Genomic DNA, 16,175 nt, shown 5'->3' on the forward strand with positions numbered 1-16,175 from the left:
CAGATCTCTGAGTGCAAGGACAGCCAGAACTACATATTGAGACCCTGCCTCAAGAAAGCCACGCTGGTCTCTACCTTGCTTTGTAGCTGAGGCTAGACGTAAACTCCTGGTCTTGTGATCTTGTGCTTCTGCCTCCTGGGATGTGGGCTTACAGGCTGCACCACCATCCCAGCCCCAAAGTGCACCTGTGCAGACCATGTTTCCATCTGCTGTCAGTTACACCTTAGGCAACCACGTTACACCTTGATGGTGTTATTGGGAATGTATACTGGTACAGCCTTTGGATGATAATTTAGCCAGTATCTATCAAAACTGGAAAGGCACCAACCCCTAGACCTGGTACTTCCTTGTAAAAACTGGCACTGATGGCTGCAGCTTGCTGCTTCTTTTTTTTTTTTTTTTCCCGGAGCTGGGGACTGAACCCAGGGCCTTGCGCTTGCTAGGCAAGTGCTCTACCACTGAGCTAAATCCCCAACCCCTGCAGCTTGCTTCTTTAAGTGAGTGATCACGAGGCACCAGGAGTAGCTGCAGATGATCCCGGTGCACAGAAGAGCATAGGGAACATCTGCACAGAGGTTCTAATGATAACATACGCAAATGCTTACAACTGTTCCTGCTGGTCATGAAAAGGGAGTGACGTGGGATAGAAATATATTGGCTGATGTATTTCATGACTACTTCTGGAGAGGTACACAAACAGCTGTCAGTAGTGGGCTCTGGGGGTGGGGGAACCTAGATGGTAAGAAGACAAATCAGTTTATGCCATGAGACAGAAACCAGTGCTTCACCCTTTGTACCTCATGCATTGCAGCTCCCTGAGTTAAATTAAAATAGTGTCTGTGCATTTATTATTGGTAAAACACTCAGAACCATTTCCTTGTTGCTTGATCGAAAGTTCTGAAGAAATGTCAATGTCAACTTTCTTTCTGAATTCAGGCTCTCCGGCTGAACTGTCTCCTACCACTCTCTCCCCTGTCAATCACAGCTTGGGTAAGTAGTTGGGACTCCTCCTGTTCCCTCTGGAAATTGCTTTTTTGTGTGTATGAGGAAAATAAAGTTATTGAGAGGATGAATACTAGTGTCTTTAAGAACGAAGGGTTGATGCTGCAGTCGATACTGAAGGCTGCTCCTTTGCGGTTAGAAGGTGGTGGGACAGTCTGAGGTACTGGAGCTGTTCTTAGGAATTGTGTATAAGGTTTTCACGGGTGCATATTTAGGATGTATTTTACAGTGGCAGTCAGTAGGAAAGATGTGTGCATACACAAGTTACACGCATGGGCACACATGCATTTGTGTTGCTTACTTTGGGCCCATGTTTCCCCTGCTGGTTTCTATTCTTCAGCTTCTACATATTTAAATTTATTTTACAAAACCATCATATTTTGTTCTTTTGTGATCATCCTTAAAATACATCTCAGTAAAAATTAACAAAGTTAGTTGTCCATGGTCCTTGTCTTAGTTTTACCACTGTGCACAGACACCATGACCAAGAACTCTTATAAGGACAACATTTAACTGGGGCTGGCTGACAGGTTCAGAGGTTCAGTCCATTATCGTCAAGGACGAAACGTTTAGGCAGGCATGGTATAGGAGGAGCTGAGAGTTCTACATCTTCATCTGAAGCTGCTCGCAGAATGGTGACTTTCAGGCAGCTAGGATGAAGGTCTTACAGCCCACACCCACAGTGACACACCTACTCCAACAGGCCCACGCCGTCTAATAGGGCCACTCCCTGTGCCGAGCATATACAAACCATCACAGGCTTCATTTTCTGTTAGTAAGTCATCTCTTGGTGCTTGATCAGTTTTCACTTGCACATTTGTCTCTAACGCTGTATCAAGATAGGCAGATGTCAGGGGGATGTTTTGATTTTTCTCCCATTGTAATGTCTCTTTCTATGGGTTTTGACTTTCCTGTTTATTCTCCTGTATATTTTGTCCTGTCCAAAATTACCTCCACAATGCATTTTAGATATGCACCCAAGTATAATAGGGTAACCTATTTTCTCTGTAATTTTTTTAAAACAGATAAATAATACAGCATAAATTAATGAGGAGGGGAAGTTTTTTTTTTTTCCGGAGCTGAGGACCGAACCCAGAGGAGGGGAAGTTTTTAAAAGTTGTAACTAATATGATTTATGGAAATAAGTTTTATAAGCCACCAAACCCAGATACTATTGCTGATGCCATGAACTGCATGCTGACTGGAGCCTGATGTAGCTGTCTCCTGAGAGGCTCTGCCAGAGCTTGACAAATACAGAGGCGGATACTCACAGCCAACCGTTGAACTGAGAATGGGGTCCCCATTGGAAGAGTTAGAGAAAGGATTGAAGGAGCTGAAGGGGTTTGCAACCCCATAAGAACAACAATACCAACCAACCAGAGCTCCCAGGGACTGAACCACTACCCAAAGAGTACACGTGGACAGACCCATGACTCCAGCTGCATGTGTAGCAGAGGGTAGCCTTGTTGGGCACCAATGGGAGGAGAAGCCCTTGGTCCTGCCAAGGCTCAACCCCCCCCAACTCCCCCAGTGTAGGGGAATGTCAGGACAAGGAGGTGGGAAAGGGTAGGTGGGGGAACACCCTCATAGAAGAAGATGGGATTGGGGGTTTATGGACAGGAAAACAGGAAAGGGGATAACATTCGAAATGTAAATAAAAAAATATCCAATAAAAAAAGAAGAAAACCACTGATGTATGAAGACTGTATAGATGTTCCAGTGACTTCCTCAGCCTCTGCCTGTCTGCTGTGTGCTCAGCATCTCGTGTTGCTCATGCAGTCTCTTCTTTTACTTCAGATTTGCAGCCAGTTACTTATTCAGAACCTGCATTTTGGTGTTCAATCGCATATTATGAACTAAACCAGAGGGTTGGAGAGACCTTCCATGCGTCACAGCCCTCACTCACTGTAGACGGCTTTACAGATCCATCGAACTCGGAGAGGTTCTGCTTAGGTTTGCTCTCCAACGTTAACAGAAACGCTACTGTAGAAATGACCAGAAGGCATATAGGTATGTTTTATTTTCTTTGTCTGAAAAAGTACAATTTACTCATACAGACAGATTCGAGCAAAAGTTTATATGGAAAACCCCAGCAGTTTCATCTCCATCCATGAAACCCTTTAGGAATTATTAACCTACAAACTTTGTCTTCTGCTTTATCTGTATTTGGCACTCTTTAATAGTGGGACATCTTTAGTACTAATTTACTTGCTCAGTTTCAGTCAAAAAAACAAAAAACAAAAACAAAAAGGCCATGGTCAGTGTTCTGTCCAGTGATGTTCTATAATTCTGAGTGCAGTCGGGGGCTGCTTCAGGGTCTTGGCACTTGTGTGGGGTCAGCACTGCTCTCCCAGTGGCACAGCAGTGCTGCCTGCTGCTTCTCACAGCAGAAAGTGAAGCATCGTGGGGGCCCCACCTAGGATTTCTAAGAAACGAGTGTGGACCTGAGCTGGGGATCCAGCTCTTGTATTGTGCCAGACAGTAAAAAAGTTGGTCAAACTGAAATACTCCCAGTTGCTCCTGATTTAAGTTTGAAATGGATGTTTTTTATAAACCTCGTTTGCATGAATAGATTTGTTGTTTAAGTTTTCATCTCAGTTTATACATCTAAGGTGGTAAATTTCCATGATTATAATTCACATATACATAAATTGGCTGAGAAGCTTACTATTTTTTAACCAACAAGGCAAAAAGTGTAGAGGTAAAAATAGCGAGCGTCATCTGATCACTTCTTCAACCTCAGCTTACTTCTGCCTAGCTGGGATTGGCCATTGATTACCAGAGATTGCTGCTGACTCTGTAAATGATAACAACTGGGAACTGTGGGTGACTTTGTGTGAGCTTCTCGAATCTTGTTCCATTGGCTCGTCTTGTTAAAGAGTCCAGGTATCAGTGCAGATACAGGCTGTGAACAGCCTCCTCGACTTTACTTAACATGGGTTTTTAATTGTCCATGGTTTTGTGTTATAACGAGACTTTTGTATTGTAAAGAGAATTAGTGGTTTCCTTTGGCCTTTTCATGTCACCCAACTGAATTTTAATTTAGTATAATTTTAGTAAACTTATTTCTTAACATTTTTTTTAAAAAAAACTTTTGCTAGTTTATCATATGGTTTGGTCGGGGAATTGGCTGAAAAGTCTATTTTTGTACTTAATTACCTTCCTCCCCTGCCCCCCATCCCTGTGCTTGGGGTTCTCCGGGGCTGTGAGTGGTATGGGCCCTGCCCTCTGGGTATACCCGCAGGCTTGCACCTCATCTTTTACCCAAAGCTAAGTCTTGGGACAGTCGGGTGGCAGCATCCACCTTTACCCTCTGCCTGTGGCTGTTTGTTGGACTGGTTATTCCCCCGCCTCATAACCAGAGCAGATGGGCCGCTACTCGAGCTCCGCCTGGAAAGTCTCTCAGCCTAGTGTGTGATTGCCCTACAGAGAAGGCGGTTACATAACAGCAGGGTGGATCTCATTGTTTTAATTTTCTTAACTTAGTGCACTCCTTAAGGAAAATTTGCCCAGACATTAGTTAACTTCCTTAAAATTAACTCAGTTATTAAGTGAATTTTAAAACAACAGGTAATTTGTATGAAACTGCCTAGCTATTGTATACTTTTCTATATTGTTGCAATATTTTTATGAGCATTACTTTGGAAAGTCAAAATTATTGTTAAAAATCCTTGGGAAAGCTGCTGTGGTATATTTCAGAATTACAGTTCAGGAAGCATGGCTGTGAGCAGAAATCATGGACAGGCCTTGGAATTTGCTCTGGATGCTGTGCAGGAATACGGAGGGCAAGCGTTCCGAAGCTAACCGTCTGTGCTTTGTTTTAGGAAGGGGAGTGCGCTTGTATTACATAGGTGGGGAAGTGTTTGCCGAGTGCCTAAGTGATAGTGCGATCTTTGTGCAGAGCCCCAACTGTAACCAGAGATACGGCTGGCACCCCGCGACAGTGTGCAAAATCCCACCAGGTAGGAGTCGACACGTAACAAACCTCATCCCACCGCCTCCTTAACTTTGCTACTTGCTAATGGCTTTAGAAGTGGGAGCTGATTTTGTATGCTCACTCTGAAAGCATAGATCCTTTAGAATTACTCTCTAACAATGACAATAGTATATTTACTGTTTCTTAACCATAGGCTGTAACCTGAAGATCTTCAACAACCAAGAATTTGCTGCTCTTCTGGCTCAGTCTGTTAACCAGGGTTTTGAGGCCGTTTATCAGCTGACTCGAATGTGCACCATAAGAATGAGCTTCGTGAAGGGGTGGGGAGCAGAATACCGGTACGAATCACACGCTCAAGTTTCTAGTTTCTACCCTGATTCTCCTTATTCTCTTCTTTGCATCTTCTGTAGTTCATTTGTGTTTCAAAAGATCTTTATATAAAATAGTAGAAGACAGCTAAGCGTGTAAGTCGGTGGGACGCTTGTGTGTCATGTGGAGGTGCGCGCTTTAATCTTTGGAAACACAGAAGCCAGGTGTTGTGGTATACACAACACAGAAGCCAGGTCCGGGAGTTCATGGTCGTGAGTGAATTACATGAGGCTGACACTTAGTGAAAGTTGGAGGCCCATAGATAAGAAACTTGAAATGACTGTATTATAGGAGAGAAGACTGAACTGTATGCAAACATGCATTTTATAGAACCAGAGGTGTCTACTTTGTACTCAAGGGAAGCTTCCTGAGTGGAGCAACCTAGGTCCGGTTCTAGGAGATGCATGTAGGGTTTCAGGAGAGCAAAGGGCAGTGTGGAATCTGGCAGTCTGGCAGCAGAGTTTGATTAGAAGTAGGATAAAAGTTAGGTCAGCAGGTCAGTTGACAACAGCTGGTTGTAGTCCCCCTCACCTGTGGTCTCGCTTCTCCTTACCCCAGTCTGCTGAGTGTACGGGATCTCCAGCCTGCTACACATGCAAGCATGGCAGAAACCCTCATGCAGGTGCCTGTGCTTGGAAGTTGCCTAGAGCATCCCGAAGACCCAGGGGTTACTTGAGTTGATACCACGGGATAAAAAGCACTACATACATGCTTGGACACTAAGCTCCCCTGCAGTGCTTTTTTTTTTTTTTTCTTATTTTTTTTTTCTTTTCTTTTTATCGGAGCTGGGGACCGAACCCAGGGCCTTGCGCTTGCTAGGCAAGAGCTCTACCACTGAGCCAAATCCCCAACCCCTCCTGCAGTGCTTTTAATTATGTGTGTATCATCGTGTGTGTGTGTGTGTGTGTGTGTCTGTGTCTGTGTCTGTGTCTGTGTGTCTGTGCGTGTGTGTCTGTGCGTGTGTGTCTGTGCGTGTGTGTCTGTGCGTGTGTGTCTGTGCGTGTGTGTCTGTGCGTGTGTGAATGGCATTGCCTGTGAAATCCAGAAAGGGTTGTAGCTGTCTGGAGCTGGAGTTGCAGGTGTTTATAGTTGCCAGATGTGGGTCCCGGTCACTAACCTGGGTCTAACAGAGCATCGCATACTCTCCTGCTGAGCCTTCAGCCCTATGGCTGTCCAGTCCTCAATGCTGTCAGGCATGGATTGTTTAAAGATGGAGACCTGATAATGTTCTTCGACCATGATTGAAGAATGTCATGTTGAAGAAGCAAAAGTAAATGTATTGATAACTCTTTGTAGCAAATAAGATTCAGGGAGTAGGCAGTGCCCCCTTTGTTAAAGCCTAGATGGTTTTAATTTCACTTTTTAAAGTAGAAGCCTGAGGGGTGTTACTGACAAGGATGTTGCTTGTTGTGAGTCTTAGAGAAACTTTAGCTTCAAATCTTAACATTGTGTGGTAAGGATTTAGATTGGGTCAGCAGACTTTAAAATTGAACCTTGTTCTGGTGTAGGTTTCATTGATAACATAAAAGTAGGGGGTCATATGTGTCATTTTCCTTGGGGCAATCTTTCCTGGTTTTTGTCTCTCGTCCCGGCCTCATTATTAAGTACCTTCCTCTCACAGGCGTCCCATTTGAGGTGGCAGGTAAATAGCAGTGTCAGTAGACTCATTTAACTTCAGGAGAAAGGATAGTTTGTAAATCTTTCAAAAAGGTGGACTTCTGGGGAGATAGCTTGGTTGGTAAATCTCAAAAGTTGGCCACTACAAGGACTTGAGTATGAAGCTCCAGCATCCACAAGACCCGGACACAGCTGTGTCTAACATCTGCATGGGGTGGGATGGGGTGGCTGGGACTGAGGACCTGAGGCTGGGGGACAGATGGACTCTGGGAGCTTGCTGGCCAGGCAGTCTAGCCAGAATAGGGAGCTTCGGGTTCAGTGAGTGACCCTGACTCAAGGAAACAAAGTGAAGTTGAGGAAAACATCCGACTCCCTTCTGGCCTCTGCGTGCACCTAGAAACATACATATGTACCACACATAAAGAAATAAAATTCTTAGGGGCTGGGGATTTAGCTCAGTGGTAGAGCGCTTACCTAGGAAGCGCAAGGCCCTGGGTTCGGTCCCCAGCTCCGAAAAAAAAGAACCAAAAAAAAAAAAAAAAAAAAAAAGAAAATTCTTGAAAAAGGAAAAACTCATTAGTTCATTTTAGCAGTAAAAATTAACCATTTTAAAATTAATAACTATATATAAAACTAATAATTATTCTAAAAAAATATTTTATTATATATAGCCTTTTAATTTTCTAACTTTTTGTGTTCTTTCAAACAGGAGGCAGACAGTAACAAGTACTCCTTGCTGGATTGAACTTCATCTGAATGGCCCCCTGCAGTGGTTGGACAAAGTATTAACTCAGATGGGATCCCCGTCAGTGCGATGCTCAAGCATGTCCTAAAGTCCGTCAGCAGTGGAGCTCATTGGAAGACTTAACGTACCAACTCCTCCGCCACAGTACTCGTGTGTGATCCCGTGGACTGTGCTAGTCAAAACCCAGAGCGAAAACAGCACTTGAGGTCTCATCAGTTAAAGCACCTTGTGGAGTCTGTTTCCTACATTTGAATTTTAGATGGGAAATTAGTGTCTAGAAATGCCCTCCCCAGAGGGGACAAAGAAGACTTAAAGACTTAATGATGTCTCGTTGGGCATAAGACAGTGTCCCAAAGGTTATTAATACCAGTAGTAGTTGTGTACAGTAATGTGTCCAGACCCAGTATTGCAGTGCTCTGCTGTTTGTATACCTTCTTAGTGTGCATAAATGAGGTGTGTGCTGCTGCTTGGTCTAGGCAAGCCTTTATAAAATTACAGTACCTAATCTGTTATTCCCACTTCTCCGTTATTTTTGTGTCTTTTTTAATATATAATATATATATCGAGATTTTCAAATTATCATTTAGAAGCAGATTTTCCTTGTAGAAACTAATTTTTCTGCCTTTTACCAAAAATAAACTCGTGGGGGAAGAAAAGTGGATTAACTTGGAAGTCCTTGACCTTAATGTGTCCAGTGGGTCTTAGCATTCTTTCTGTGATCATTTTCTGCTGAATTGCATTAGAAGGAAACCTTGTTGGAAACTTCCAGGCTCTTTGTGCCATTTCTGTTCTGATTCAAAGCAGTGCAGCATGATGTCATTGTGGTAAATAGTTGCACTGATGGCTTCTGGGTTAGTTACTTCTGAGTCCAGTAAAGGATTGTGTGAGCAGTAAGTCCTTTTGTCTTCTAACCAGACTTCAGCAGATGATAACCAGTTGTTCCATTGATTAACTTTTGTCTCAAACGTGCACAGGTGACAGTATAATTATTTTCAGGGCTATTCTAGAATCATCTCAGTATGTTTCCTTCTTCCAACGCCAGTCTGATAATAAAGTATCTTTCTGTAAAGGCAGTCAGCTTTTGGCGTCATCTCACTTTACTACAGGTTGTCACAGAAGAGACCTTTGTTAGCTGATGCTGAAGTGTCATCAGCAGATAGGGCCATCTGTTCCTAAAGTGTATCGTCTGTAATTTATAATAAATAGAATGTTATATTGCCTAGTTTCAAAATTTTAAATATTGTGAGCTAAGCCGTTCAGCAAGATTTCTAGCCCGCAGTTAGCAGTGGACTTCACTCTTCTTGACTAATCCTGGGTGTGTGGTTTACTGACCTTTCTGCTCTGCAAAAAGGTGATCCCAGCTGTCCTGTTGGCCCTTTGCTCTGCAGCACACAGCAGTCACGTCCAGTGCTGATTCCTTTGTTTGCAACTCCGTACAAATGGAAAATACTTCCCAATCTCCTCTTTGTAAACTTTCATGTTTTTGCAGACAAATAACTTTGGTACTTACTCTCTGTGACCATACTCTCATGTATGTACAGTAATCATTTTTGATGCTTTTCAACATTTGGTTTTCTACTTGATATTTCTCATTTTCCTATATTTGTGTCTGTATGTTCTGTGTTGTAAATTTGGTAGAGTAATTTTTTATTCAAATATTTATTGTTCACCTGTTAATGTGCCATGAACTCCCTTAACCTTTGGGTGAAGGTGAACAAGAGAGCTGTAGTTCTGCCTTGCTAAGATAGCACTGCTCTCACACATACTGCAGTGTCTGCATAGGGGTAAACAGGGTATGTTTAGAGCATGGCAGGGAGGATGCTATTGATAGGACAATGGGAAGGCATCTGAGCGAGCGGTGCTTAAGCTAACACCTGATAGAAGGAGAAAGTGCTATGAAGAGTCAAGGTCAGTTTAACTCTGCTGGGACAGCATCTAACCCAGAGGCTCAGGCTCTGAGACGCACCGTCAGGTATCATAACTGCACATACCCACACGTGAGGATGACAGTGGTGGTTCTGTGTAGAATCTGTTGAAGGTGGGACTGCCTTGTGATAGGCTGCTTCTGTCATCTCCCTGTCATCTCTTCCTTTGTTGTGCAACTTTCTCACACCAAGTCAGTGCTAATTTAACAACTCCCTTTATGTAAATGCTCACCAGTCTGGAGGCCAATGCTTCAAGCTTCTGGACTTGTTGGTGCACATGATTATCACCGTGTCCCTCCTGGTGTCTGTCTGTCTCATGATAGGTAGGACACGTATCATGGGCATTATTGCTGCAGAGCCTGCTGGAGGCCGTCATTATACGGAAAGTGCCCCTCACTGGAACCTTTGACAGACTGCAAAACGAGCTGTCGGGACAGGTCTGGGGGCAGAGCACAGCTCTGAAAGTGGTAGGAGGTTATCAGACATGTTAAAGAGATGCCAACAGGTTTTCTGTACAGTATGAAGTGTTTTCCTTGGGAAACACTGTCTCTGAGCTCGGACTGTCACAGTGTAAACTCATGTGAAAAGAATTCAGTGGTCACCTTTGCTTTTCACCAAAATGCTGTGGGTGTGCACTACCCTCTGTCTACCATGGCCTAGTTTTTGTTGATTTTACCTTTTCAGCAGGACTGGTTTTTCGTTCCAGATGACTCCTGGGCCTCCTCCTGGTTGGTTTGTGCACACTTCAGTTTTGCACACTATTGAGTTGAGCCCCATGTCTCAACAGTGATTTGAGAGCCTCTCACCAGATTCGAACATTGCTTTCAGGATGCCACTGAGCTGGGCTCCAACTTTAAGACCCTTTTGTGCTAGGGACTGAGCCACACCACTTACACTTCCTATCCATCCTGATACACATTAGTCAGCATAGTTTCTGCCAGCCACTGTGATTCTGGGACTGTGTCCTGGCCCTGGAGTTGGACTTAGTCCTGTGAGAGTTCCTGTTGCTTTCAGCGCCCCTCACTCTGCCAGAAGAAATTTGCATGTGTTTTCTTGAAAGTTGAATCTAATTCTGTACTTTTTTCCGTACTGTAAATATGTATTTGCCGATTGTCTAATGTCTAATTTAATGTATCTTGTTTGTCTACGGAGCTGTCAGAGTTCCCCTTTTCCCCTTTGTTCCTTTAGTCTCACCTGCATCATGCCATTGTTGTCAATTCATCCCTACGGAGACCCCAAGTGGGACAGTCAGGTTAGTAGGCTTTGGCTAGTCGAAGTCAAAGAAAGCGGATGCCCATTTGCTGCCTCTACCTCTGCCAAAAGCTGCCCATATGTATTTTTTTAAGCCTTTTTTCTTTTTTAAGATTGTTAACTACTTGGAACAGTTATTCTCTTAGGTGTCCTTGCTGGAGAGTAGCTTGTCTGGTGGTAGGGGTATAAAGTCACAGGAGGCGATCTAAGTTGACACTTCTAGCTTGCCTGTGTGTTCCGTCTCTCTGCAACTTTCTCAAGTGTGTCTTCACAGGACAGCCAAGGGCCTTTCTCATTCTGTGGCTTGAGGCTTTGGTGTCCTGATGTCAGACTTGTTACTTATCATGCTTTTACGTGAGCTCTTTGCTAAACCCAAGGCTTGCCTGCACCTTACCCTCTCCTGCCAACTCTATCTTTTCTGTATTCGTTCTGTATTCTTCTTTAGCACTATGCATTTCTCCACAGGCAAGCTAGTATTGTTTGTTCCTGGTCCGCTGTTGGAATCTTACAAGTGGCTCTGGAATTCTGCCCAGTTAAAATGTCCTTGTGACTGACAAGTAGCAAACCGTCAGCATCCTTTATTATAATATTCTCCATCACAGTTTGGGGACAGTCTAGATCAGTGATTCTCAACCTTCCCAATGCTGTGACCCTTTAGCACAGTTCCTCATGTTGTGGTGACTCCAGCCATAGAATTATTCTGTTGCTACTTCATTACTGTAATTTTGCTACTGTTATAAATTGTAAATATCTTTGTTTTTTGATGGTCTTAGGTGACTCCTGTGAAAAGGTCATTTGACCACCCATCCCCTAAGAGGTTGCAACCCACAGGTTGAAAACCACTATTGTAAAGTTTCAGATTTAGTATAGTCAAGAGTATGTGGTCTTGAGCGATAGACCTCTGTCATCAGCTCCTTTTCTGTTTTCCAGCTTGCTTATTTGTCCAAGGAGATTGAGAGACAGGTTATTTCTTGCTTAGCCAGAAAATGGGGAGTTAATCTCTTGAGTGCTTTTGCAATAAGAACTGGCCTCATGTTTGTGTTATTTCTTGAATAGAGACTTTTACCTTGGACATTATTGCTACCTTATATACATGAGAGTTGCCTCAAACATTTTAGTTTTAGTGTATGTGTGTGTGTAAACGTATACATACATGCAGCCTCAGAAAACAAACAGTGGGAATATCTTAACAGTGATGAAAGATACATTGTTTAAATCTCAGATCTTAGTAAAGACATTCCTCCTTTGCTTGTAGACATTTTCCTCTCATGATACAATCAGTGGATTTAAAATGAAATTACCAGTCCTGATTTGGCAATTCAGCTGGTATGCCGATGTTTCGGCACAGTGGTGAAAACCATAAGAAATCAATTACCACCAATAAAGCTTTCTATATACCTCATCCCTAAACTGTATACCCAGTGCTGAGGGTTAACTCTTGAAAATCCGTCTGTTCTTCATTTGTGTTTCCCCGTGAGATTGCCACTTAAGAGACCCAGAAGTACCTCTGTGAGGTCAGACTCCCACACCTAATGTCACCCTAAATGAAGATAGTTGAGGCCTGTCTGGGCAGTGATGACAGAAATGAGGCCTCTGTATACTAACCACCTAAGTGTTCATTGGCTAGCTTCTGAGTCTTAGAGTGAACCCTAAATTTCACAGATGCTAGAGATGTAGGATCCCTTGGGAGAAGGAATGTTTTCTGGTTTGCTATTTTGGGATGGAAAGTAAGAATCTGCTCCTTGTTTCTGACTCGAAGTAATTTTTGAACAACCAAATAAACAATATCAGAACAGATACAAGGCTTTAGAGTAATGGAAAACACTCTGATTAGTCAGCTTCCAAGCCAGCTGTTACCCTTCTTCTCTGTGGCTTTAAGGTTCCTGACTGGTTATAGTGTTAACCACTAAGTAACTATGTTTCTAAGACTGTATTAAGTTGTACCCTTCACAGTGTTGTGACATAGAGTTGGCTTTGGGAGCATTTGTGTGGGGATGGAAGTCTGTCTTCCTGGGGAGGGTCCCTAAGGAAGTGGCTGGCCACCATCAGTGTTGACATTGGTGAACTGCTCCAGCTGAGAAGAAACAAGCCTTGAAGGGCCAGGGCCTAGCTGGTGCACAACTGACCTCGCCTCAGACCTATAGTGGACTATTGGCTTGTAGAAGTAGTTTACAGAGATTAGTTTAAGTCAGGAGAATAATTTACCAGCCGCTGGCCTCTGAACTTAAACATACGGTGTGTACATACCAATCCAGCCTATTTCTTGGTAAAATGCAGAACTCAGGTTGGGCAAACATTAGCCCAACTTTACCTTAGGCTTCATTTATGCTGTTATGGACCCTAACATGAAGTCTGAGTATTTGACTTCTTTGTTGGTGGCACTTTCTAGGTGGGCTAAACCAGGAAAGTCCACAGTGACTGGCTAACGCTGGGAAGCCAAGTCGAAAAGCATCAGAGTGTTGTTGCCTCCTGCCTTTCTGGGAGCACAGTACACAGTGGCTCTGGGCCTTTGCAAGTGCCATCAAGCTTAGCTGTCTTCATACATGAAATTAGAGTGTGGGGGTGGTTGGCAGTGAAGGTTTTCACATTTAAAGGGATATAAAACAATACTCAACTGGAATATTCATTTAGCTCAGAAAATCTCAATACATGGTAAGACACTATATAACCGGTGGGAGCAGGAGACTTGGGAAGTCTTGTCTGAAAGTGGGTTTCAGGAGTGAAGTCTTACACTACCACTAAATGTACTTGGTCTCAGTTAACTAACCTTAAGGTATTTCCAGGTTTCTAGCTGTTTAGCCAGTTTGGAGGAAGTAGCCTTTAGCAAGAGAGCTAAAAGTCCAATGTCCTTAAGGAGCCTTATGTACTCGGGAATTCTTTCCTCTGTACATGTTAAGGAAAGGTGTCCAGATCCCTGCCGTGCCTGGGACAAGTGTCCTGCATGTGCAGTGCTAACCAAAGTGAGTGCTGGGGGTCCTGGGAAGAACTGTCCTCCTTAGGTGTCCTCAGGACTTTTTCTCACATTAATGTCATAGCTGATAGCTATGTTGGGTTGGCTGGTGGCTGTCTACACTTTCAGGACTCAACCTATATGTTCTATAATTATTCATTTCTATGGACACAGCCTAAAATTTACGATAACACAAGGAGCAAATGGAGTTGAGTATATAACGAAAAGAGGCAACGAGATGGTGATGGATCTGTGTAGGCATGAGTACATTTTGTGTCCTTAGGAGTCTTTCCAACAGAAACAGTATGAAATTATAAATGTCTTCCTTCTCTTATAAGGGTCTTCGATGCTTTGGTCTCTATTTCCCAGTCTGTCCTACTCAAGAAGCCAGAATACGATACTGTGTTTCTTTTTGGTGGATACGGTCTTAAAATGACTTAATGTGTCATCCAGAAGCAGCAGGTAAAGGAATCGGTGTCCCGGTAGAGTTGGAACCATTTGCTCTCGTCTCATGTGCTACTCTCAAGGTGCTTTCCAGCTGGATTGAGCTCAGGAGCCAAGGGTTTTTCTAAGACGCCGTGGACTTGATAGTGCCGTTTGGTAGATATAAACCCTGTTCCTGCGCTCTGGTGGTCCTCAGTGGCTGATCCGTGCACTGTGATGGAGATACCAAGTGTGTTATCTGTAAGCCTTCTCTCAGTGACTGCCAGTCAGTGGTGTGCGTGCGTGTGTGCGTGCGTGTGTGTGTGTGTGTGTGTGTGTTAATTAAACAAGGAGCTGAGGCTTTATTACAGCTGGTTTCCAGTTAAAATTGTGAAATACTTATTTCTTGTCCACAACCAAATATTTCAGTCTATTTAATGTATTAAAGAAATAGTTCTGCTTAAGAAAATGTTGCTTAAATGTCCTGTGATTTCTGGTGCATTTTTATACAGATCTGTGTGCGTCTGTGTGCATTCACTTTCTGCCTTTGCTCTCTGTGTGAACAGTCCTGTCGCCCTCAGAAGGTGGACACTATTCCTAGCATTAAAAAGAAACATTTGAGTCACTTACCATGGCATTACGGGATCCGATTTGTTTTGATTTTGGCATAAGATGGTCTTTCTGAGATGATTACATTTTGGTAGCTACTATCTAAATTATGTGAATACAAAAAGAAAAAAGGATTTTGTATATATATGCAAGTATAATCTGAAGAGTATATCTTTTTTTTTTAATTTGATGTGATACACATGGACTTTTCCTGTCCCTTTCTCAGCCAGATTGGCCCCAAAACACTGCATTGTACTAGTTACATGCTTTAATTCCAGTTTGCCTGTGGCAAATTAGTAATAATAGGCAACATTTATGTTTTAAACAAAAATATTGAAATTCAAGGTTATCCTGCAAATATACTTAACAGCACCACATAACTGTGTTTGTTGTTTTTTAAGGCCTCCTTGAAAAGTACTAGAGACCTAATCTCAAGAGTTACATGGTCAACATGAAGTAATGGAGAAGTTTCCTGGTTGATCCATACTTCCTGTCTGAGAAAAAGAATCTCAAAAGCTGAAGTGTGCAACCCTGTTTGGCATCGAGCGGCCCAAACATTAATAAGTTGAGCATTTTATTGGAAGTAAAACAGGTTTACTATTAAAATTGGTATAGCATCTAACGATAATAAAAACAGTCTTAAAAACATGTGTTAACATTCTTGCTGCAACAGCCCTTGAGGTAACCTGACTGGAGTGTCTCCCAGCCTTAGGCACGCCTGTTGACCAGCCTGCCGTAGCGCTGGTTCTCTGCACAGACTAGGTGGCTGCTGTGCGCATGAAGCGGCAGAACACGGAGGATCACTGAGCTCTTCACGATTGGACATCACTCTCCCTCCTCAAAGTAAATGGAGTTCCGTTTGTTCAGGATGCAGAAGTGTCAATGGCAGGCTGATGTCATCCCGTGCAGTCAGTGTTTATTGGCACACACGTCCAAGAGGTAGGGTGAAGCCTGCATTAGCTATTCAGTATATACTTGTGGGAGTAGGACAAGAGGATTCAATAGGTAAAAGCCCTTCCTGTGCAGACCTCTAGACCTGAACCTGATCCCCAAAACCCACATGAAGGTGGGAAGCGAAGTGACTACAGAGCTGCCCTCTGACCCCCACATTTGCCCACTTACACCATTCACAGAGTAGTGGGAAGTTGCCTGCCTTCCTCTTTCCCATCAGTGCATGGGCTCCAGCTTCATTTTTGACAGAAGTTTCCATCAAAACCAAGACTTTCTAAAATTTAGAAGTTCACAAACAGGAGTATAAAGTCTTCAGTGACTAGGCATGTGAATATCTGTAAAAATCGTTTTAACTGATAATTTTGGTGAAAAAAGGTTTATGCTACTTTATACATA

General features: G+C 43.2%; 1 protein-coding gene across 14 annotated transcripts in view; it reads left to right on the plus strand.

Annotated features, from left to right (window-relative positions):
* Positions 1-14,848, plus strand: part of Smad2 (SMAD family member 2) — a 68,608-nt gene extending 53,760 nt beyond the window's left edge. For 12 of the 14 annotated variants that reach the window (XM_087592643.1, XM_087592648.1, XM_087592651.1 and 9 more), the window contains 5 exons: positions 937-990; positions 2,800-3,012; positions 4,827-4,964; positions 5,133-5,277; positions 7,635-14,848. In XM_087592643.1, coding sequence (XP_087448769.1) covers positions 937-990; positions 2,800-3,012; positions 4,827-4,964; positions 5,133-5,277; positions 7,635-7,758 — 674 coding nt within the window. In that variant the 3' untranslated portion in view covers positions 7,759-14,848. The remainder of the gene's footprint in view (positions 1-936; positions 991-2,799; positions 3,013-4,826; positions 4,965-5,132; positions 5,278-7,634) is intronic. The other 2 variants (NM_001277450.1, NM_019191.2) reach the window with 1 other exon arrangement.
* Positions 14,849-16,175: the final 1,327 nt, after the last annotated feature.

Source organism: Rattus norvegicus, chromosome 18, assembly GCF_021556685.1.
Source record: "Rattus norvegicus strain SHRSP/BbbUtx chromosome 18, alternate assembly SHRSP_T2T, whole genome shotgun sequence".
Taxonomy (NCBI): Eukaryota; Metazoa; Chordata; class Mammalia; order Rodentia; family Muridae; genus Rattus; species Rattus norvegicus.